This window comes from Canis lupus, chromosome 26 (genome assembly GCF_048164855.1).
Source record: "Canis lupus baileyi chromosome 26, mCanLup2.hap1, whole genome shotgun sequence".
In the NCBI taxonomy this organism is placed as follows: Eukaryota; Metazoa; Chordata; class Mammalia; order Carnivora; family Canidae; genus Canis; species Canis lupus.
Window position 1 is genome coordinate 23,148,152 of NC_132863.1, and position 24,315 is coordinate 23,172,466.

A 24,315-nucleotide genomic window follows, 5' to 3' on the forward strand; every position below is an offset into this window, starting at 1 on the left:
TCGCCTGCCACTAGCCACCCCGCCCCGTGCCCTTCCACTCCCGGTTCCTGAGACTCGGGCTCCCTTTCCGAGGCTGCGAGGGTGCACTCGTGGAGCAGGAGGCGGGCCCCAGAAGCACCGAAGGCCACGCCTCAAGACCGCCCATTGGCTGCTTTTGAACCTCTGAGCCCGCCTCTGGCGGCGGGGCAGAGGGGAGGGGGGGGAGCCGCGGCGTCTCTATAAAAGCTGCTGCGGGGGTGCCGCGGGCGCACTCTACAACCGCCTCTCCCCCGCCCCGAGGTCCAGGCTCCCGCCGGGTGTCCGCCTCCTTGCGCTTCGGCTCCCCGCTCTTCTCCGACGCCAGCATCATGAAGGTCGCCAGTGGCAGTGCCGCGGCCGCCGCGGGCCCCAGCTGCGCGCTGAAGGCCGGCAAGACGGCGGGCGGCGCGGGCGAGGTGGTGCGCTGTCTGTCCGAGCAGAGCGTGGCCATCTCGCGCTGCGCCGGGGGCGCCGGGGCGCGCCTGCCCGCCCTGCTCGACGAGCAGCAGGTGAACGTGCTGCTCTACGACATGAACGGCTGCTACTCGCGCCTCAAGGAGCTGGTGCCCACCCTGCCCCAGAACCGCAAGGTGAGCCGGGTGGAGATCCTCCAGCACGTCATCGACTACATCTGGGACCTGGAGTTGGAGCTGAACTCGGAATCCCAAGTCGGGACCCCGGGAGGCCGGGGGCTCCCCGCCCGGGCTCCGCTCAGCACCCTCAACGGCGAGATCAGCGCCCTGGCGGCCGAGGTGAGAGGAGCATTTTCTTTCAACAGTTGGGGACACAGGCCCCGAGGGAGGCGGAGGGGGGTGAGCCTTGGCTCTACAGCCGCCCCATCCTTCCGGGCACCTGGCTGTGCAGGGATGCCCAAGGAGATCGGAAGAAGCGCGCTCTCAAAAGCGTCTCCTGGGGAAGGTGTTGCAGCCTCGTCCCCTCCGACCCGCCCGTCTCACCTCTCTCGTTTCACAGGCGGCGTGTGTTCCGGCGGACGATCGCATCTTGTGTCGCTGAAGCGCCTCTCTCCAGGACTGGCGGACCCCAGCCCTCCAGGGGGCGAGAAGAACCCGTGCTCTGATCCTGCCGAGCGCCTCGCTGGAGCTGGGGAGGACACACGATTGAGCTCGGCGACCGGTGGGGCGCTTGCTGGATCCAGCCCAGGGCCCGGGACGGAGGGCTGACCCTCCACCTACCAACCACCAGAGACTTGGGGGACCCCTCCCCAGTGTGTTTCTATTTTTTGAAAAGCAGACATTTTAAAAAATGGTCACGTTTGGTGCTTCTCAGATTTCTGAGGAAATTAATTGCTTTGTATTGTATATTACAATGATCACCGAGAATATTGTTTTACAATAGTTCTGTGGGGTGGTTTTCTTTTTTTGTTATTAAACAAACACTTTAGACTACGGTAAAGTTGCAGTGATTTTTTGGACTGAGGGGAGGGCCTTGGGATGCGGGTGACCCCTGACTCTCTTCACAGCTGGTGCTGGGGTTTGGGGGAGGGGTACTTAGAAGGCCACATCTGGACTGTCGGTTTTACCGACCTGAACTGAGTGTTTTCCGGTGTCTTTAAAGTCTATTCTTTCCCCATCACTGGTCATTTCCCTGCTCCCTGGTGTCATAAAATTAAATCCTCTAGACCTCTAGGGTTTCTCCAAGCGGTCTTGGGCCATCTGGGTCACCTGGGGGAGGTTGTTAAAAATGCAGATCAACCTGCCAAGGCCCACTGTCACTTTAAGTATTCAACAGGCCATTTAAGTTGGAGAACCAGGTCACTGAGCCGCCTCCATCTTTGCCAACATAGGGGAAGGGGAGACCAAGACCTAGAGGAGAAAACTTGCTGAGAGCCTGTCTGAGGCAGGACTTCTGTCGCCCCATTCCCCAGTGGGAGGTGCCTCCCCAGTTGGGCTGCCTAGCCCTGGATTGTAGCAGGCTGCCCTGGGGCTCCCAGCTTGTCCAAGTGGGTGAGCAAGTTGGCAGGGCCAGCCTGGGCACAGCTGCTGGGCCACCTGCTCTGGGTCCAGGCTCAGCCCCCTCACCCTGGCCTGGCTATGCCAATAGCTCACGCAGACCAACCTCTCTCCCCCAGGGTTCCCGTGTGGGCTGAGGAGGAATGGGAGAGTCCGTCCCCAGCTCTTGAGCAGGAAAAAGCTGTCATTGGCAAGGGGCTATCTGCCTGGACATGTGTGAGTTTGCACACGGAGGAGTGCATAGGAGTGTCTGGGCCTGTGTTTGTGACATGAGTGAACTGGTAGCTCCCCCCGCCTGTGGGGCTGGGTCATCTGCTGTGTACAGGCCTAGGGGTGTGGATGAGGATAAGGCATGGGGGGGTGTGCAGAAGGGCAAATGCGAGCACATGTGTTCTGCAGATAAGTGTGCAACCTCCAGCTGTTTGGGCTTCTGTGTTCTGCCCAAATGCATTATGGGCATCTCTGCATGGGTCTGGCTTGATGGATGGGTTTGTGTGTCCAGGAGCTTCAGAACCACACTGTGGGTTTCTAAGTGTGTAATTGTTCTGTAAGTTGGCTGGCATTCCTGGGTCTCTGCTGGTCTGGGGTGGAGGTGGGGGCAGCTGTGCTCAGGAAACGCTCCATCAGAAGCTCAAGTACCAACCCTCGGAGCAACTGTTAGGCCCTGCGGACACCACCCTTCGAGTATCCCGACCACATCAGTTCCCATGTATTACTCGGGGACACACCGAGCCCCAACCTAAGGGCATAGAACTTAGTCCAGAGAGGGTCAGGCGTATTAATACATTTTGTCCGTAAATAGAATAAAATAAATGCCACCTGGTACCATGAGCGGGATCCATGCTCTCTACTCTACATAGCAGATCCCATGGATCCCCATGGGGCTAAAGGCAGGATTCTGATCCCAGGTTTACAAGGGGAAACTGAGACAGCATCAAGGACAAATGAAAGATCATCACCCGCTGAGCACTAACCCTGGGCCAGGTGCCACCCCACCCCAGCACATGATGGACTTAATCAAAGAACAATATTTGGAGGCAAATCATGCCCTTTGCTATTTCCCGCTCAACACCCGACCCCGCTGCCCTTGCAGAGCGTTAACTTCCCCGGATTGCAGAGAATCCACGGAATAGGGCACTTACTACGCCGTGTTTGATAGTTACAAATTGTCACTATTAACTGTCGCCCGGGTGCCCTTGGAGTGTCCTCCGAGGCACACGTGTGCACCCACTGCCTCCCGGGGCGGCCCCCCGCCAGCCCACCCACGGGCACGTGGGCGTGCCCCCGCGTCCTGCCTCCGGGCGGGGAGGGAAGGGGAAGGGAAGGGGCCGCGGCGGGGGCGGGGGCGGGGGCCTCGGCCACCTCCCCGCCGTGCAGGCGCACTCTGGCTTCCGCGTTTCCCTCTTTTCCCCTTTGGCCGGGGCCCAGCCCATCTGGAGGCCCGCTCGGCGGCGGCCTGGGAGCGTTTCCATCAGCTGGGCCCGAGGAATGCGGAGCTATTTAACCTGAGCATCCCCAGGTGTACGGAGGCGCCTGGCTGTCTGGGGCCCGCCGCCTTTGGCACGGCCGCGCTAGACAAACAGCGCCGCCCCCGCCCTGCCCCTCCGCCCGCAGCTGCAGCCGGGCCTGGGAACGGGCGGGCGCTGGGCTTGCATCAGGCTCGCCTCGCGGGGTGGGGGTGGGGCCGGGGGCGGGGTGGGGGCACCGGGGGCCGGCGTGACTCTGCGTGCGTGCGTGTGTGTGTGTGTGTGTGTGTGTAACACGCACAGTCCCGCTCTGTGTGTGGAGTATGCAAAACTTTTGTGTGTGTGTGTAGCACACAAAGCCCTACTCTGTGTGTGTGTGTCACACAAAACCCTGCCCTTTTCAGCGGTGCTTGGAAAATCATTAACTCCTTAACCCCTCCTGGACCTGGTGCAGGGAGGAGCTGGGGGCAGAGGCTACAGAGAAACTCCAGGACCAAGTTTCTTGGGCATTGGCTCCTGCCTGCCCAGGGCTGTGGGCCTGAAATCTGGTGTGTGTGTGTGTTTCTCTAACAAACACTTACGGAGCACTTATTATGTACCAGGTATCATACTAAGCTCTTTTAAATTTAATTCATTTAATCCTCCTCACAGCTGTACAGGAACGATGATGCTATCGTGCTCATTTCAACAAAAATAACCAGAGCAACAACAATAATAATAGGCTCACATTTCAGTCGGGAGGCAGCTGGAACACAGCCTCTGGATCATCCTTGATGCTCATCACTTCACCTGTTTGCGCCTCTGTTTTCTCATTTGAGAAATGGGATCCAGAACGTGGCTCCAAGGATCAATTGAATCAGTGTAGCACCATGCGGCACCTCGGTGGCTCTGTCCGTTGAACATCTCTTGATTTCAGCTCAGTTCATGATTTTGGGGTCTGCAGGCCAGATTGAGCCCTGTGTTGGGCTCCATACTGAACCGAACCTCCTTGGGATTCTTTTTCTCCTTCTCCCATACCCCAACTCTAAAAAAAAGAAAAAAAAGAAAAAAAAAAAGATAAAAAAAAACACAAAAGTTTAGCAAGGTGTCTGGCTCATAGTGGACACAGTGTATGTTGGTGTAAAATGTTCTAAGCCCTTAGGAAGGGGGCTGTACAGGCCCATTGCTATTTCTACTTTTCAGTTGAGAAAAGCAGAGTCATCAGAGAGGTGAAGTAACACATCCAGCGCCACACCGGGACTCTCTCTGACTGAGAGGGCTTTTTAGAAATCAGTTTGATCCAAACAAGGATATGAGGGGTTTCAGGTTCCCATAGGACATCCATTTGAGCTGTTTCATCATATTTCCAATTGAAATCATACCTAGTCATTATATATTTTTGTTTTAAATGCTTAAGCTAGAAAAAAATGCAAGATACAAAATACATATCACAATTTTTGCAACCTATATTTTGGCTTTTTTTTTTTTAAGATTTTATTATTTGAGAGATAGCACAAGCATGGGGAGCAGCAGGCAGAGGGAAAGCAGACTCACCGAGGAGGGAACTGAATGTAGGGCTCAATCCTAGGACCCGGGATCATGACCTGAGCCCAAGGCAGACACTTAACCAACTGAGCCACCGGGGTCCCTCAGCATTTCTTAATTAAAAAAAAAAGGGGGGGGGGAATCCCTGGGTGGCAGCAGTGGTTTAGCGCCTGCCTTTGGCCGAGGGCGCGGTCCTGGAGACCTGGGATCGAGTTCCACGTTGGGCTCCTGGTGCATGGAGCCTGCTTCTCCCTCTGCCTGTGTCTCTGCCTCTCTCTCTCTCTCTCTCTGTGACTATCATTAAAAAAAAAAAAAAAAAAAAAAGGGATGCCTGGGTGGTTTAACAGTTGAGTGTCAGCCCAGGTCATGATCCTGGGATCTGAGATCGAGTCCCTCATCAGGCTCCCTGTAAGGAAGCCTGTGTCTCTGTCTCTCTCTCTCTGTGTCTCTCATGAATAAATAAATACAATAAAAAAAAAAATAAAATAATCTAACTACAGCCTCTAAAGACGGAAATGGCCCAGGCTCTCTTGACCTCTAAGAGGTGCTGGGCCAGGTTCTGTGTGACCGGGTCATGAGAGGCAGGTCACACAGCTAGATACAGTTCTTGAACCAGGTAGAGACCAACCAAAATGTGGAAATGTCTGATTCCGTCCTAGAGGTGGAGGGATCTCTGGCTTCTGTCCTAGAGGAAGAGGGATCTCCAGGCCCCCACTTACGTACACTCTCCCCTCCATAGGGGTAAGGGTGCTTCACACACAACCAACCAGCCAACCTTACACCTGCCTATTTGAGTCACCCAGAGCTCAGAATTGGCTTAATAAGGTGTCCTGGTACCCCCCACATTTTGTCTCCTGAGACTAAGACTCAGCCATGTAACCTTTATTCATGCCAGCTACTCTCACTGAGCTCCAGGAACTGCTGGCCAGATAGGGCTTTCCACTGCCCAGGGTCACACAGAGCAAGGCTTTCCTGGGACAGGCAGGCCCATGATCCCAGCCCGGCTGCCAGAGGGAAAGGAGGTGAGTCATGGCCAGGCCAGGGTCCGGGAAAGGGAAGGGAAGGGAAGAGAGGAAACCAGAAGGCCTGGAGGCGCATATGGTTGGAGGGGGAGCCCTTATCTTCCCAGACCCGCCCTGGCTGGTGCTTCCTGCCCTAGCTCTTGCAAAATCTTTTTCCCAGTGCTGCCCCCAAGGTGGGCGCCTTGGGCTATTACAGAGTTGCATCAAGGGCTTGTGCAAGGGGCAGCCAGGGGGTGAGGGGTGGGGAGCCAGTGGCTGGAGGCCAAGAGGGGCAAGAAAAGGCAGACTGGGCTTTTAGGCCCAGTGTCACTTCTCACTGGGCACTTGCTTCACATTCCAGGCCCTCGGCTTTAAAATGGCTTTTACAGTCACTGTTCTGAGGTTTCAATGAGATCATCCTGACCCCATCCATTCCTCAAAAGCCCCAGGCTAGGCCATTGTCATATCTACCTGGAAAACTGTGCCAGCCTCAACTGGTGTATTCAATTCATAGTTACAAAGCTTCTATGTGCTGATGTGCTAGGAACTAACAATTTAGGTAAACATTCTTGCCCTCTTGAAACATTCAAGTGGAAGAAGACAGTAAATAAACATGCATAGGTATAATCAGGGGTGAATTTAACCTTAAATGACTGAAGCTTAAACTTCAAGTCTTTTTTTTTTTTTTTTTTTTTTTTTTTTAAGATTTTATTTATTTACTCATGAGCGACATAGAGAGGCAGAGACACAGGCAGAGGGAGAAGCAGGCTCCATGCTGGGAGCCTGATGTGGACTTGATCCTGGGATGAAGGCAGGCGCTAAATCACTGTGCCACCCAGGGATCCCCTTCTTTTTTTAAGATTTTAATTTATTCATGAGAGACACACAGAGAGGCAGAGACACAGGCAGAGGGAGAAGCAGGCTCCCCACAGCGAGCTCCATGCGGTACTCCATCTCACGACCCCGGGATCAGGACCTGAGCCAAAGGCAGATGCTCAACCACTGAGCCACCCAGGTACTCCACACTTTAACTTTTCTTGTTTAGAAAGAGTCCTAGCAAAAAAAAAAAAAAGTCCTAGCAACTTGTTCGTGTTTTTTTTTTTTTTAACGTGTTTTTGCAAAATTTTGTAAAATTTGCAAACTGTTGTGTCTAGGTTGCAAAAATCTAGTTCCCACAAAATTAAGATTCTCCCCTGTATATCCAAAAGGGGTGGCCCGACCGGAAGCTTGAAGGCCGCGAGAGGTGCACCAGAATCAAGTCTGCGGGTGTTACTCCTTTCTTCAGCTTGAGACCCCAAGTTCCCCGAACGGCAGGGAAAGCTGGGTAGATGCGAGCACTCCAGCGCTCAGCTGAGCTCACCAGCGCCCGGGCTTGCGTGGGGCCGGTCCCGCTTCGGCCTTCCTGGGGTCACTGGCGCCCTCTGCCGGGAAGACCCAGAAGTGCGCCAGCGCGGGCGGGAAGCGGAGCCAGGGGCCTGCGGGCGGCGAAAGCTGGTGCCTTGGCGGCCTCTCGCGGACGGTGTGGGAACTGCAGCTGGAGCCGCGCGCGCGTTGGAAGAGCGTTTCCGCGCCTAGTATGTGAACGTGTGTCCGTGGTCTTGGACACCGCAGGCGACAAATCCAGAACTCTCCGCCCTCAGCCCTTGCTCTTATCTTATTAGCTATCTTTTCTCCCGCTGTCTCCTCCTCTTTCTTCTTCCTTGCTCTGTGACAGCCCCCCCAACCTCCTTAGCTCTGTACATAAGAGCAGATCTTGGGCAAATCCTTGAAATTTTTAAAAAAATTGTGAAATGGGGGATCCCTGGGTGGCGCAGTGGTTTGGCGCCTGCCTTTGGCCCAGGGCGCGATCCTGGAGACTCGGGATCGAATCCCACGTCGGGCTCCCGGTGCATGGAGCCTGCTTCTCCCTCTGCCTGTGTCTCTGCCTCTCTCTCTCTCTCTCTCTCTCTCTCTGTGACTATCATAAATTTAAAAATAAAAAAATAAAAAAAGTAAAATTAAAAAAAAATTGTGAAATGTCTTATACATACAAAAGAGCAGATATTGCTCATGTATACAGTTTAAAGATAATAATAAATGGAACACCCTGCTTAAGAAATTAAAAATTAGTTCTTTTGAGGCCCCCGTATGCCCCTCTGGATAAAACCCCCACCCTGCCTACCACACATTGTCATTATTCAACTTTGTGTTAATCAATCATTTGTTCTTCTCTTATTTTTTCCACATATGTACAAGTGCGCCTCCTTAAATACATTATTGCTTAATTTTACCTGCTTTTGCCTTTTGTATAATCATACAGCCTTAGTTCACTCACTTCCACTGCTGTATCATATTCCACAATGTGATTTATTTACCCAAACTCCTGTGGGTGAACCTTTGGGTTGGTGCATGGGTTTTGCTATTATCAATAGTGCTTCTCTGAATGTCCTTGTGCATTCTCCCCACGCATGTGTATGAGAAGGATGAGCATGTGCGGTTTAAATGTTACTAGGTTGGACTGGAGTCTATTTTAATTAAACAGAAAAGTCAGAACTGGGAGGTCCCTAAGGTATCACTTAACCCAACACACTTATTGTAGAGACAAGAAAGGGAAACCCAGAGAGGTTAAGTGACTTGCCCAAAGTCCCCCAGCCTTGGTCTCCTGGGCTAAACTCATGTCCCAGGAGTAATTTTGGGGATATTTCCTTCCCATGTTGAGGATTAGCAAGATTATTTTACATTTATTTGTTTGTTTGTTTGTATGTTTTAAAATTTATTTATTGGGGGATCCCTGGGTGGCTTAGAGGTTTGTCGCCTGCTTTCGGCCCCGGGATGCGATCCTGGAGTCCCAGGATCGAGTCCCACGTCGGGCTCCCAGCATGGAGCCTGCTTCTCCCTCTGCCTGTGTCTCTGCCTCTCTATCTCTCTATGTCTATCATGAATAAATAAATAAATAAATCTTTAAAAAACCAATAAAGTTTATTTATTTAAGTAATCTCTATACTGTACATGGGGCTCAAACTCACGACCCTGAGATCAAGAGTCATGGGCTCTTCTGAATGAGCCAGCCAGGCACTCCTATTTTACCTTTATTTTAAAAAAAGTTTTAAAAGATTTTATTTATTTGACAGAGAGAGTATGAGCAGAGGGGAAAGGAAGGGGAGGGGCAGAGGGAGGAAGGGGCAAGCGGGCTCCTTCCTGGAGCCCGATGCAGGGTTTGATCTCGGAACACTGGGATCATAACCTGAGCAGAAGGTAGAGGCTTAACTAACTGAGCTACCCAGACACCCTCTATTTTGCCTTTAAAGTTGTCCTCTGGGGGCACCTGGGTGGCTCAGGGGTTGAGTCTCTGCCTTCTGCTCAGGTCGTGATCTCAGGGTCCTGATATGGAGTTCCAAGTCCCTCATGGGGCTCCCTGTAGGGACCCTGCTTTTCCTCCCCTCTGCCTATGTCTCTGCCTCTTTCTCTGTGTCTCTTGTGAATAAGTAAATAAAATCTTAAAAAAAAAAAAAAAAAGAATTCTGGGCGAAGTAGAAACACAGACTGCTCCTTGAACATCATCCCACAGACACACACATTCACCGAGTCTCCAAGTCCTGCCAATTTAACCCCTAAATGTTTCCCAAATCCACACGCCTTTGCCGGTCCCCCACCCCCACTTCCCTGGTTGCCATTACTTCTCACCCACACATTGCAGTAGCCCCTCCACTGGTCTTCCCACTTTTTTTAAAAAATTTTTTTAAATTTTTTTTTTTTTTTAATTTATGATAGTCACAGAGAGAGAGAGAGAGAGAGAGGCAGAGACACAGGCAGAGGGAGAAGCAGGCTCCATGCACCGGGAGCCCGATGTGGGATTCGATCCCGGGTCTCCAGGATCGCGCCCTGGGCCAAAGGCAGGCGCTAAACCGCTGCGCCACCCAGGGATCCCTGGTCTTCCCACTTTTATCAGTATCTCCCCCATGTTCTCCACACAGCAGTCAGAGGGATCCTTGGAGAAGATAGGCAGGTCATATTGCTTGCCTGCTTAAAACTTTCCTGAGGCTTCCAGTTGCTCTTGGAATAGAATCCTAACTTTCTCACGACTTCTAAGGCCCAGCAAGATGTGGTTCCCACCTGCATCCTCCTTCATCTCCCGTGCTCCCCCTCATCTACCCCCCTCCTGTTGGTCAGATCTCCTTCCAGTCATTTGTTCCTGACCCAGGGCACCTTTGCACATGCTGTGCCTGATGCCTGAGATTCTGTGCCCCACAAATCCTCTTGTCTTTCGGGTCTAAGCCCATGGTCACCTCCTTAGAGAGGTCCTCCCCATTCACATCTGTAATTGTCCTTGGTGGAAGTCACTTAACCTGTCATGCACTTAGAGTCGTCGTCTTCTTCTTCTTCTTCTTTTTTTTTTTTTAAGATTTTATGTATTTATTCATGAGAGACATAGAGAGAAAGAGGCATAGACATAGGCAGAGGGAGGAGAAGCAGGCTCCATGCAGGAGCCTGATGTGGGACTCGATCCCAGAATTCCGGGATCACATCCTGAGCCCAAGGCAGATGCTCAACCGCTGAACCACCCAGGCGTCCCACTTAGAGGCTTCTTATCCTTGCAGTTTTTTGGTTTGTTTTTAAAGATTTATTTATTTATTTTGAAAGAGAGAGAGAGTGCATGAACAGGGGGGAGGACCAGAGGGGGAAGCTGACTCCCCGCTGGGCAGGGAGCCCAATCCCAGGATCCTGAGATCATGACCTGAGCGGAAATCAAGAGTCAGATGCTTAACCACTGAGCCGCCCAAGTGCTACTCCTCGTGGCAGTTTTTAAAAATAACCATACACACACACACACACACACACACACACACACACACGCCCTACAAATTCTTTGACACTCCCTCCCATCAAAAGGTGGCTCTATATCCCCTCTCCATGAAACTAGATGGCTTTAGTGACTGCTTTGACCAACTGATTACAGCAAAAGTGATGCTACCTGTCTTCCAAGGCTAGATCATGAAAAGCCATTCAGCCTCTGCCTGGTTTTCCCAGGGTGCTCACTCTGGAGGAAGTGGCCACCCTGTAAGCCTGCCATGAGATTGTCATGCTGGCAAGGCCTTGGGCAGGCAAGCCAGAAGACACTTCCAGCTGAGCTCAGCCTTCTAGTCACTCCTGTCTGAGTAAAGCTATATTGGATCCTTCAGACTAGCCTATCTGTCAACTGAGTCCCACTGAGAGATCCCACTTGATGCCACAGGGAACAGAAGAATCACCCAACCAATCCTTGCCAGAATTCCTAATCCACAGAATCTTTGAGATATAATAAAATGGTTGTTGTTTTAAGCCACTAAGTTTTGGGGTAGTTGGTTGTAGAACAATCTGTAATCAGAACAATCCTGTTTGTTTCCTTGTTTATCATGTCTCCTTTCTTTATTTTATTTTTTTAAAGATTTATTTATTTTTTATTTATTTATGAGAGAGAGAGCGGGAGAGAGAGAGGCAGAGACACAGGCAGAGGGAGAAGCAGGCTCCATGCTGGGAGCCCGACGCGGGACTTGGTCCCGGGACTCCCGGATTGCATCCTGGGCCAAAGGCAGGCGCTAAACCGCTGAGCCACCTAGGGATCCCCAATGTCTCCTTTCTTTAGGATAGGTGCTGCTTTGTTCTCTGCTGTATGCCCACCATCTAGCACAGAGCCTGGCACAACCGCTCAACCGCTGAGCCACCCAGGTGTCTTGATTCTTCTTCTTTAAAAAATAAAAAATTATTTGGGACAACCTCAAGATTGAGAGTCTCTTCCAACTGAGCCAGCCAGGCCCCCATAACTGTAAAGAGAACAATCCACTAAAGGATGCTAAATTCAATGGGTTAAACTTGAAGCAGACACAGGATGTTTTCAAAATTTCAAAGTATCTTCCTTAATACATTTAATTGCAAAGAGTAAAACAGTAATTTTATTTTATTTTAAAAAATATTTTATTTATTTGATTGAGAGAGACAGACCATGAATGGGGTCGGGAGGGGGGAGAGAGGGCAGAGGGAGAAGCAGACTCCCACTGAGCAATGCAGGGCTCAATCCCAGAACCCTGAGATCATGACCTGAGCCAATGGCAGATGCTTTACCGACTGAGCCACCCAGGTGTCCCTGAAACAGTAATTTTATAGTCGAGAAATCCAGCAGATGACACCTCAGCCAAATGATCAAGGTAATGTTCAAGGTATCAAGTGATCAAAGTATACATGTCAACTTCAGGGATCCCCAGTAGGACCACTGAGAAAGGCATGACCTGGCATCTGTGGTATTTTCCCCAATATTGCATAACCTCAATGCGATCATGAGAAAAACCTCAGACAAACCCACACTGACAGACATTCTATAAAATAGCTGGCTGGTACTCTTCAGGAGGTCATGGAAAAGAAGGAAACGCTGAGAAACTCACAGCCTGGAGGGCCTAAGGGGACATGAGGACTAAATGTAATGTGAGATCCTGGACTGAATCCCAGAACAGAAAAAAGACACACTCTGATAAAATCCAAATAACTTCGTGCTTTAGTTACTAGAAATGTACCAAGGTTAATTTCTTAGTATTGATAAGTGTTCTATCCTGTGAGATGTGGACAAAATGAAAAGCTAAGTGATGCGCATACAGGAACTTTCGGTAACTTTTCTATTTTTGTAACTGCTGTAAGTTTAAAAATTATCTTAAAGGGAGGGGCACCTGGCTGGCTTGGTCAGTCGCACACATGACCCTTGATCTTGGGGTTGTGAGCTTGAATCCCGCCTTGAGGGTAGAGATTACTTAAAAATAAAATCTTAAATAAATAAATAAAATTATCCCAAAGGGGGAAAAAGATATTAAAATTAAGAAAGAGGGGGAGATAATGAAGACTAAGCTAGAGCCAGCCTACTACAGCCTCTCTCTCCACAGATTATGACTGAACACTCAAATACGGAAAGCAGTTACTTATAGAACTCTGTAAATAATAGAGAGCAGGTCAGCCTGGGTGGCTCAGCGGTTTAGAGCCTGCTTTCAGCCCAGGGTGTGATCCTGGAGACCCAGGATCGAGCCCCACATCAGGCTCCCTGCTTGGGGCCTGCTTCTCCCTCTGCCTATATCTCTGCCTCTCTCTCTCTCTCTGTGTGTGTGTCTCTCATGAATAAATAAATAAAATGTTAAAAAAAATAATAATAGAGAGCAGATTGGGGTGGAAAGTCAAATAACTTGTGAAAAATAACTAACTAGTGATAAATAACTAATGGCAGCAGTCAGTTTTCTGGTAAATTTTCTTCTTATATCTTCTTTTTTAAAAAAATATTTTGTTTATTTGAGCGAGAGAGAGCACAAATAGGAGGGATAAGCAGGTTCCTCACTGAGCAGGGGGCCTGATGTGGGGTTGGATCCTAGGACCCAGGATCACACCCCCAGCTGAAGGCAGATGCCCAACGGACTGAGTCACCCAGGCGCTCCTTGCTTGAATCTACATCCTTTGACCCAGGGTGCTCTGAATCAGGAAACTGTGCAGTTGAGCAGGGCAGCAAAACTGCCAATAGCATTCTGGCCAGAGTACCAGGAAAATGAGCGCGTGCACACACACACACACACACACACACACACCCTGGAGCTGAGATGAGGGGAGTCCCAGTCAGGATGTTTTTAATCTTTATTTTGTACCTGGTCCTGCCCTAGCGTGGCCCCAGTCTGCTCTGCTGTTCATAATTCCATTGACAGGAAAGGCCGACAGAAAACCCACCCTCTAGAGGAAAGAACATGGAAGTAGGGTCCCAGGGGCATGAATGGTGTGGGAATCCTTCAAATTTCCTTTCTTCTCTATTTTCTCTTGCTGCTTTGTCCTGAGAGCAGACCCAGTGGCCAGGAATTGGGAGATAGAGCTAGCAGTTACAACTCCAAGAGAACTTCATTTTTTTTCTTTTGGAGGGACAAGGGGTCAGAGGAAGAGAGAATCTTTTTTTTTTTTTTAACTTTATTTATTTATTCATCAGAGACAGAGAAAGAGAGAGACAGAGACCTAGGCAGAGGGAGAAGCAGGCTCCATGCAGGGAGCCCGATGTGGGACTCGATCCTGGGACTCCAGGATCACGCCCTGGGCTGAAGGCAGACACTTAACCTCTGAGCCACCCAGGCGTCCCGGGAGAGAGAATCTTAAGCAGATTCCACCCCCAGCGCAGAGCCTGATGCTCCCATAACCCTGGGATCATGACCTGAGCCAAAATCAAGAGTTGGATGTTCAACCAGCTGAGCCACCCAGGTGCCCTAAAGGTTGTAGGACGCATTTGCCTTGTATCACTGAGACTTTATCGCCCCCCCCCCCACTTTTTTTTTTTATGTAATCTCCACACCCAGTGTGGGGCTCAAACTCACAACCCTGAGATCAAGAGCCATTCAACCAGCTCAGCCAGCCAGGTGCCCAGAGAACTTCATATTCTGGACCAGAAAACCAGAAAAAGGGGCCCCTGGGAGCAGAGGATGCACAGAAAATCCTGGAGAGGAGAGAGCAGGTAAAGAGAACCCTCTAACTCTCTGTATGAATCGGCACAAGTCCCGGGCTCAAACCCAAGCTGTGTCTGTGTGGAACACAACCTAAGAAGGACAACAAAGGCTTTGAGTATTGAACCACCCTAGATACCACTGCTCAGGGGATCCCTGGGTGGCTCAGTGGTTTAGCGCCTGCCTTTGGCCCACGGTGTAGTCCTGGGGTCCTGGGATTGAGTTCTACATCAGGCTCCCTGCATGGAGCCTGCTTCTCCCTCTGCCTGTGTCTCTGCCTCTCTCTCTCTCTCTCTCTCTCTCATGAATAAATAAAATCAGAAAGAAAGAAAGAAAGAAAGAAAGAAAGAAAGAAAGAAAGAAAGAAAGAAAGAAAGAAAAGAAAAGAAAAGAAAGAAAAGAAAAGAAAAGAAAAGAAAAGAAAAGAAAAGAAAAGAAAAGAAAAAAAGAAAGAAAGAAAGAAATCACTGCTCAAGTCCCAGACTAAGCCCTGCACAGGGCTTTGAAAATGAAATGGATATTAGAACCACTGGTCCCAGAAGGTGCCATAGAACATGCGGTCTGAACCTACCCAGGTTTGCCTGCTAAGAAAAAAAAAAAATTATCCAGAGGCTTTTAACAGTACCCAGAGTTGCACAAGAGAATATTTAAAATATCTAGGATATAATGCAAGGTTGCTCAATAAGGAACACCCAACTGATTCTCAAAGAGAAAGACAATCCGTAGATTCCAACTATGAAAAGACCCAATGTGGGAACTGCCAAAGACATTTGTAATCATTTTCCATGAGGGAAAGATGAATGCTTGAGAAATGAATGAAAGAACAGGCATTCTCAGCAGAGAGATAGAAATCATTTTTTATTTTTTTATTTTATTTTATTTTATTTTATTTTTTATTTTTTTTATGATAGTCACAGAGAGAGAGAGAGAGGCAGAGACACAGGCAGAGGGAGAAGCAGGCTCCACGCACCAGGAGCCCGACGTGGGATTCGATCCTGGGTCTCCAGGATCGCGCCCTGGGCCAAAGGCAGGCGCCAAACCGCTGCGCCACCCAGGGATCCCTAGAAATCATTTTTTAGAGGAACCCCAAAATAGGGAAGTGTTGGTCAAAGGGATAAAGTTATGGGATGCATGGGTGGCTCAGCAGTTGAGCGTCTGCCTTTGGCTCAAGGTGTGATGCCAGATTTTCTGCCCCTCTTTGTCTCTTATGAATAAAGAAATAAAATCTGAAAAAAAAAGGGAGGGGGGCATAAAGTCTCAGTGGCACAAGGCAATATGTTCTGGAAATCTAGTCCATAACACAGGGCCTCTAGTTAATATTGTATACTCAAAAAACTTGCTGAGAGGGGAGATCTTTTTTTTTTTTTAAACATTTTTTTAAAGATTTTATTTATTTATTCATAGAGACAGAGAGAGAGAGAGAGAGGCAGAAACACAGGCAGAGGGAGAAGCCTGCAGGGAGCCTGACGTGGGACTCGTTCCCGGGTCTCCGGGATCACACCTCCGGCTTCAGGTGGTGCTAAACCTTTGTGCCACCGCCACCAAGGCTGCCCTGAGAGGGGAGATCTTGTGTTAAATATTATTTTTTAAAGATTTTAATATATTTACTCATGAGAGACAGAGGGAGAGAGAGAGGCAGAGACACAGGCAGAGGGAGAAGCAGGCTCCATGCAGGGACCCCGATGTGGGGTTCGATCCCAGGACTCCAGGATCACACCCTGAACTGAAGGCAGGTGCTTAACCACTGAGCCACCCAGGCATCCCAATTATGTTAAATATTTTTATAGCAAAAGAGAAATAAATATTGAAAGAAAGATGAGGCAGAAGGAAACTTCTGGAGGCGATGGATTAATTTAGGGCTTCAACTGTGGTGAGGGTTTCACAAGTGTGTACCTATTTCCAAACTCACCAAGTTTTATACATTAAATATCTACAGCTTTTTGTATGCCAGTTACAGCTTAATAACGTGATTTTTAAAAAATCACTGTTATATGGGGCCATCCTCTCAAGGCCCCACTCTCTTCAAGATCTTGGTACCATCACTTTATTATCACTCAATGAACTTTGCTTTGCTGTCTACTGCCCCCCCCCGAAAAAAAAATCACTGTTATACTAAGAAAAAAAGAACCAAATGACAAAATGAAGACTTTATTTTTCTAAAAGATGTATTTATTTAAGAGAGAGAGAGAGAAAGAGAGAGAGAGAGCATTTGAGCAGGGGGAGGGGCAGAGGGAGAGAAGCAGAGTCCTTGCTGAGCACAGAGCCCAAGCAGGGCTTGATCTCATGACCCTGAGATCATGACCTGAGCTGAAATCAAGAGTCAGATGCTTAACTGACTGAGCCACCCAGGCACCCCCTCATATGAAGATTTTTAGAAGAAATATAATATCTCAGCTCTTAAAAATTTTCTAGAGGGATCCCTGGGTGGCGCAGGCGCAGCCTGCCTTTGGCCCAGGGCGCGATCCTGGAGACCCGGGATCGAATCCCACATCGGGCTCCCGGTGCATGGAGCCTGCTTCTCCCTCTGCCTGTGTCTCTGCCTCTCTCTCTCTCTCTCTCTCTGTGACTATCATAAATAAATACAAAGTAAAAAAAAAAAAAAATTCTCTAGATGGTCTCAGTAGCAGAGGGGAGGAGACAAACGACTTAGTGAACCTAAAGCTAGATCAGTAGAAATGATCCAGTCTAATGAACAGAGAGGAAAACATATTTTAAAGATTTTATTTATTTATTTATTTATTTATCTATTTATATATATATATTTTAATTTTTATTTATTTATGATAGTCACACACACACAGAGAGAGAGAGAGAGAGAGGCAGAGACACAGGCAGAGGGAGAAGCAGGCTCCATGCACTGGGAGCCCGACGTGGGATTCGATCCTGGGTCTCCAGGATCGCGCCCTGGGCCAAAGGCAGGCGCTAAACCGCTGCGCCACCCAGGGATCCCTCTATTTATATTTTGAAAGGGGTGGGCAGAGGAAGAGAGAGAAAGAATCTTCAAGCAGGATCCACACCCAGTGTAGAGTTCAGTGTGAGGCTTGATCTCATGATCCTGACATCATGACCTGGGACAAAATCAAGAGTTGGACACTCAACCAACTGAGCCACCCAGGTGCCCCTAAAGATTTTAAGTAATCTCTACATCTAACATAGGGCTTGAATCCACAACCCTGAGACCAAGAGGCCCATGCTCCACCAAATGAGCCAGCCCAGTGCTCTGAGAAAAAAAATGTAAGATTTTATTCATTCATTCATGAAAGACACACAGAGAGAGAGGCAGAGACACAGGCAGAGGGAGAAGCAGGCTCTATGCAGGGAGCCCGACGTGGGACTCGATCCCGGGACTCCAAGATCATGCCCTGGGCCAAAGGCAGGCGCTAAACCACTGAGCCACCCAGAGATCCCCCCCAGATTTTGTTTTTTAAAGTAATCTCTGCTTCTCAATGTAGGACTCAAACTCATAACGCTGAGATCAAGAGTCACAGGCTCCACCAAAGAAGCTAGCCAGGCACCTCCAGAAAAAAAAAAATTTAAATGAGGACTTAAATTTTCTCAAATTTGAAAAAAAAAAACAAATGTACAGATTGAAAAGCTCAGTGCAGGGATCTCTGGGTTGCGCAGCGGTTTGGCACATGCCTTTGGCCCAGGGCGCGATCCTGGAGACCCGGGATCGAATCCCACGTTGGGCTCCCGGTGCATGGAGCCTGCTTCTCCCTCTGCCTGTGTCTCTGCCTCTCTCTCTCTCTCTCTCTCTGTGACTATCATAAATAAATAAAAATTTAAAAAAATTTTAAAAAAAGGAAAAGCTCAGTGCATTCCAAATAGGATAAACTCAAAGATAACCATGTCCAGATATCCCATAACCAAACTGCTGAAAACCAACAGAAAGGAAAAAAGAAAAAAACTCTTTGAAAACAGCCAGAAAAAAAAAAAAAAAAAAAAAGAGAGAGAGAGAGAGAACACTTTATGGGTGGCTGGTTGGCTCAGTGAGAAGAGCATGTGACTCTCGATCTCAGGTTTTTGTTTTTTTTTTTAAGATTTTATTTATTTATTTATGAGAGAGAGAATGAGAGAGAGAGAGAAAGGCAGAGACACAGGCAGAGGGAGAAGCAGGCTCCATGCCGGGAGCCCGATGTGGGACTCAGGCCTGGGACTCCAGGATCATGCCCTGAGCCCGAAGACATGCTCAACTGCTGAGCCACCCAGGTGTCCCAGGATCTCAGGGTTTTAAGTTCAAGCCCCATGATAGGTGTAGAGATTACTTAAAAGTAAAATCCTTAGAGAGATAGAGAAACACTTTACAAATAGGTTACCAATCATTCAAATTACTCTAGATTTCTCATCAGAAACCATGGAGGCCATGGGGCCCCTGGGTAGCACAGTTGGGCAAGCTTTGGATTTCAGCTCAGATCTTGTGTCAGATCATGATCTCAGGATTGTGAGACTGAGCCCTGCTTCAGGTTCCATGCTCAGCTCCGAGTCTGCTTGTCTCTCTCCTTGCTCCTTCCCCCTCACTTGTGCTAGTGCAGTCTCTCTCTCAAATCTTTAAAAAAATCTCAAAAAAAGAGGGATCCCTGGGTGGCGCAGCGGTTTAGCGCCTGCCTTTGGCCCAGGGCGCGATCCTGGAGACCCGGGATCGAATCCCACGTCGGGCTCCCGGTGCATGGAGCCTGCTTCTCCCTCTGCCTATGTCTCTGCCTCTCTCTCTCTCTCTCTGTGTGAATATCATAAATAAATAAATAAAATTTAAAAAAAAATTTTTTAAATAAAAAAAATCTCAAAAAAAGAAAGAAAGAAGGAAGGAAGGAAGGAAAGAAGGAAGGAAGGAAAGAAAAGCCATGGAGGCCAGAAGACAGTGGAACAGCATCTTTATTTTATTTTATTTTTTTTTTAACATTTCTTTTTTTTTTAATTTTTTAAATTTTTATTTATTTATGATAGTCACACACAGAGAGAGAGAGGCAGAGACACAGGCAGAGGGAGAAGCAGGCTCCATGCACCGGGAGCCCGATGTGGGATTCGATCCCGGGTCTCCAGGATCCCGCCCTGGGCCAAAGACAGGCGCTAAACCGCTGCGCCACCCAGGGATCCCGGAACAGCATCTTTAAAGCAGTAAAAGGAAAAGAATGGTCAACCCACAATTCTACATCTGGTAAAAATATTCTTTGGGAATAAGAACAAATAAAGACCTGTCAATGAAGGAAACCAAGAGAATTTATCATCAGTGGGTTTGCTCTAAAAGAATGCTAAAGGAAGTTCTTCAGGCCAGAAGGATATGATTTCAGAGGGAAACTTGGAACTTCAGGAATAAAAAAAGGAGCAAAGAGGTAAAGAGAAGAGTAGATATAATAGATCCTATTTCTCCTGTCAAATTCTTTCTTTTTAAATTATTATTATTTTTTTAAGTAGGCTTCACACCCAGTGGAGCCCAATGTGGGCTTGAACTCAAGACCCTGAGATCAAGACCTGGGCTGAGATCAAGTTGGACACTTAACCCACTGAGCCACCCATCGAATTTGCCCCTCCTGCCAAATTCTTTAAAATATCTATGTCTTGCAAGCACAAATCATCATGTTATGGGGTGTTTCAGTGAATGTGGAGAACATACATATGACAGCTAAAACATGAAGGGAGAAGGTAAAGACACCCACATGGTTGTAAAGCTTCTATGTTTTACTTGAAGTGGTTAATTATTAGCATTAAATAGATTGTCAAAAGTTAAGTAGATAGGAACACCTGGCTGACTTAGTGGGACTTTTGATTTCAGGGTTGTGAGTTTGAGCTCCACAGTGGGTGTAGAGCTTAAGGGACACCTGGGTGGCTCAGCAGTTGAGCGTCTGCCTTTGGCCCAGGGCTTGATCCTGGAGTCCTGGGATCGAGTCCCACATCGAGCTCCCTGCATGGATCCTGCTTCTCTCTCTGCCTGTGTTTCTGCCTCTCTCTCTATATATGTCTCTCATGAATGAATAAATAAAATCTTTTAAAAAATAAATAAAATAAAATAAATAAAATCTTAAAAAAAAAAAAAAAGAATAGGGGCACCTGGGTGGCTCAGTCAGTTGAGCATCTGCTTTCAGCTCAGGTCATGATCCTAGGGTCCTGGTGCATCCCTGCTCAGTGATAAGTCTGCTTCTCCCTCTCCCTCTTGCTCTCTCTCTTGCTCTCTCTCAAGCAAATAAATAAAGTTTAAAAAAAAAATAACCTAGCAGACCTAAATTTGCACTTCAGTAATTATGTAAACATACTAATTATTACATAAATGCACCAATTAAAAGACAGCACTTCTTGGATTAAAGTAAAAAAAAAAAGACAAGATCCAACTATACTCTGTCTACATAAAACCCACTTTATTTTTTTTTAATTATTTATTTATTTATTCATAAGAGAGAGAGAGAGAGAGAGAGAGAGAGAGAGAGAGACAGGCAGAGGGAGAAGCAGGCTCCAGGCAGGGAGGGAGCCTGACATGGGACTCGATCCTGGGTCTCCAGGATCAGGCCTTGGGCTGAAGGCGGTGCTAAACCGTTGAGCCACCCAGGCTGCCCAAAACCCACTTTAAATATAAGTATATGGGTAGATTAAAAGAAGGATGGAAAAAATATACCACAGACCACAAATTAAAAAAAAAAAGTTGGAGTGGCTATATTAATAACAGACAAAGCATAATTCAAAACAAGAAAAATCACCAGGGATAAATAAGATTATGATTAAAGGATTAATTCACCAAGAAGACATGACAATCCTGAGTGTGTCTGTGCTCATCAATAAAGCTCCTGGGACGCCTGGGTGGCTCAGCCTGTTGAGCACTGAATGTCTGCCTTTGGCTCTGGGTGTGATCCCAGAGTCCCAGGATCCAGTCTCACGTCAGACTCCTCTCAGGGAGCCTGCTTCTCCCTCTGCCTGTGTCTCTACCTCTCTGTGTGTGTCTCTCATGAATAAATAAATAAAATCTTAAAAAAAAATCTCCTAAATATATAAGGCAAAACTGATAGATTTGAAATAAACAAAGTCACAGTTATGCTTGTGGATACCAACAGTTTGAGTTCAGTAATTGATAAAACAGATTTAGCAAAAATACAAAAGATCTGAACAACATTTTCAGTGAACTTGACTTAATTGACATTTATAGAGAATTCTACCGAATAGTAGCACAGAACACATTCAAGTAGCCATGGAACATTCACCAAGATAGACCATATTCTGGGCTTTTAATTTATTCATTATTTATTTATTTATTTATTTTATATTTATTTATTTATTAAAAAATTTTTTAGATTTTATTTATTTATTCATGAGAGACAGAGAGAGAGAGAGGCGGAGACATAGGCAGAGGGAGAAGCAGGTTCCTTGCAGGGAGCCGGATGTGGGACTCGATCCCGAAATCCCGGGATCACGCCAGGAGCCTAAGGCAGATACTCAGCTGCTAAGCCACCCAGGCATCCCAATAACCTCTTTCTTGCCTAAATTCTGAAACAGCCGCATCAAATGAGGGGTCAGGTATGTGGAAATCAAAATACCATTTGTTAACTGCTGTGGTTACTATCATAGAGAACAAACCTGAGGGGTGCCTGACTGGCTTGGTCGGAAGAGTATGCAACTCTTGATCTCAGGGTTGTGAGATCCTCCCCCACCTTGGGTATAGAGATTACTTGAAGAAACAAGTATTTTTATAAAACAACAACAACAGCAAAACCCACCTGAAAACTCAGTCTGTAAAGCAGCTGTCTGATGCTGATGGATCCTGTAGGCAGGAATTGAGAAATGTCACAGCAGAGATGACTTGTCTGGGCATCACGTGTTTGGGGCCTCAGCTGGGAAGACTTGGTGGCTGGGGGAGCCTGTGAGGGCTGGGGACTGGCCTCATCTGGAGATGTATATGACTAGAAGCTGAGGCTGGCTGTGGGTTGGCACCTAAGCTGGTCTGCCAGCCAGAACACCTACGGATGACCTCTCCATGTTCTCACTACACGGGCTTATGTGGCTTCTTCACAGCATGGCTGGGCTTGAAAATAGTGTCCTAAGGGCACCAGGGTGGCTCAGCGGTTTAGTGCCTGCCTTTGACCCAGGGAGTGATCCCGGAGTCCCGGGATTGAGTCCCACATCGGGCTCCCTGTATGGAGCCTGCTTCTCCCTCTGCCTGTGTCTCTGCCTCTCTCTCTCTCTCTGTGTGTCTCTCATGAATAAATAAACAAAATCTTTAAAAAAAAATCAGGCTAAGGAGCTTATTGGGAGGTCAGTGGGTGCTAATGAAGGTTCAAGGAGGCCATAAGGCTGTCCCCACAAATGCTTGGGCCACATCAGGGGGCTATATGGCCCTGCCCATGAGCCCATTGTGTCCCAGAGAAGACAAGGGCTTGCCCAGGCGTTGGGGTTTGGCCAGGTCCCTCCACCTCCTCTTTTTTTTTTTTTTCTTCTTTAAGATTTTATTTATTTATTTATGAGAGAGGCAGAGACATAGGCAGAGGGAGAAGCAGGCTCCCTTCCAGCAGCCGGATGTGGGACTCATTCCAGGACGCCCTGAGCAGAAGGCAGAGCTCAATCACTGAGCCACCCAGGCGTCCCCCTCCCCCTGCTCTGTGCACCCTGTTTGGCCTGTAGTGCAGAAGGCTCTGGAAGACCCTGAGCAGTAGGTGCAAATGGTTCTAGGTTAGTGTGGAGTCCCAGAGCAGATCTGAAGGGATCTGTGCCTACCCCAGGGCTGGTTTGACCCCCTCAGCCTCCAGGATCCCACCGCCTGAGCCCTTTGTCGAGTTGGACTATTCCCTGGTGGTGCTGCTGCTGCTCTGCTGAGGTGACGCCCGCCCTGCCCAGAGCCCCATCCACAGCTTGGCTGAGTCACCGGTGGGGGCGCCTCTGGGAGAATCCCTGCTCAGACCTGGCATTCACCTTCACAGCCCAGGAGCAGAGCTTCGGCCTGACATTGTAAACAGGTGGAAACCGAGGCCAAGGCGGGGGCGCGGGGAGGCGGGGAAGAGGGATTGAAACCAGCAGGGGATGGAGCAGGGACCAGAAGCCTAGACGTAGGCCGCCGGGGGCCCAGCCTCACCGCCCCTGGAACTAGCCAAGGGGGGGCCGTTGGCCGGTCCTTTGTACGTAGCTGCCCAGGTAAGGGGTGGTGATGAGGCCCGCCCCGCGGTTTCCTCGCAGCACGTTCCGACCTTCTCCCGCCGGTGGTGGGGGCCGCTCCGCTGCCTCCCGGCGGCCAGAGCTGACCCCGCGACGGGCCCGCCGCTGCAGCCTCCGCCGCTGACCGCCACGCGGGCCCCGGACGGGACGACGAACGGGACGACGAACGGGACGACGAACGGGGCGCGGCCGGGGATGGCGGCGCGCTGGGCCGCCCGGGGGAGCCCCGCAGGAGCGCGGCCCGAGCACCGACGAGGCGCTGGGCGGGGAGGCCCCGCGGCTCGGGGGAGGGGGGCGGAGCCGCGGGAGGTCGGCGGAGCCGCGGGAGGTCGGCGGAGCCGCGGGGGACGAGCAGGGGGCGGGACGCGGGACAAGCTCCGCCCGTGGGCGGGGCCAGCGGACGCGGCCTCCGGGGCGGGGCCGAGGGCCCTGAGAGGCGCGCGGAGGGGTCGGCCCCCAGCGTAGCTCGGCGGCGCCGCACAAGCCCCCTGGCGCCCACAGCTGCGAGCTTCGCGCCTCGTGAGCAAGGTGGGGGCAGTCGCCGTTGCTGCGTGGCGGCCGCAGCCGGGCCCCACCTCAGCACCGCCTCCTCCTGCGGGGCTTCGGCCGCGGGGCGGAAGCGCTGCCGAGAGGCCGGACCCACCTGAAGGACGAGGCTCCGCCTGCCGGGCCAACGGCCCCTTCCCGTGCCAGCGAAATCCAGACCAGACATCGTTCCCAGGGCCGAGGTCCCCGCCATTAGAGGCAT

The 24,315-nt window shown here is 49.4% G+C and overlaps 2 protein-coding genes across 2 annotated transcripts; one reads left to right on the forward strand and one right to left on the reverse strand.

The window, feature by feature from the left end:
- Positions 1 to 237: 237 nt before the first annotated feature.
- Positions 238 to 1,431, forward strand: ID1 (inhibitor of DNA binding 1). Its single transcript, XM_072800469.1, has 2 exons — positions 238 to 770; positions 991 to 1,431. The coding sequence occupies exons 1-2, from the start codon at positions 348 to 350 to the stop codon at positions 1,030 to 1,032; spliced, it is 465 nt and encodes a 154-aa protein (XP_072656570.1). The 5' UTR covers positions 238 to 347; the 3' UTR covers positions 1,033 to 1,431.
- A 2,643-nt stretch (positions 1,432 to 4,074) lies between these two features.
- Positions 4,075 to 24,315, reverse strand: LOC140618873 (uncharacterized). Its single transcript, XM_072801870.1, has 3 exons — positions 23,328 to 24,315; positions 22,139 to 22,182; positions 4,075 to 4,478 (listed from the first exon to the last, which is right to left on the reverse strand). The coding sequence occupies exons 1-3, from the start codon at positions 24,313 to 24,315 to the stop codon at positions 4,377 to 4,379; spliced, it is 1,134 nt and encodes a 377-aa protein (XP_072657971.1). The 3' UTR covers positions 4,075 to 4,376.

What these genes read in the sequence shown, in the direction of transcription:
- LOC140618873 (XM_072801870.1), bottom strand. Translation starts at nt 24,315, where the DNA reads ATGCCTCTAATGGCGGGGACCTCGGCCCTGGGAACGATGTCTGGTCTG. An exon ending in TCTGCTCCTGGGCTGTGAAG is followed by an intron (nt 22,183 to 23,327) that starts GTGAATGCCAGG and finishes TCCTGCCTACAG; the next exon opens with GATCCATCAGCATCAGACAG. An exon ending in TTTACAGACTGAGTTTTCAG is followed by an intron (nt 4,479 to 22,138) that starts GTGGGTTTTGCT and finishes TCTTTTTTTTAG; the next exon opens with AGTTGGGGTATGGGAGAAGG.
- ID1 (XM_072800469.1), top strand. Translation starts at nt 348, where the DNA reads ATGAAGGTCGCCAGTGGCAGTGCCGCGGCCGCCGCGGGCCCCAGCTGC. An exon ending in TCAGCGCCCTGGCGGCCGAG is followed by an intron (nt 771 to 990) that starts GTGAGAGGAGCA and finishes CTCGTTTCACAG; the next exon opens with GCGGCGTGTGTTCCGGCGGA.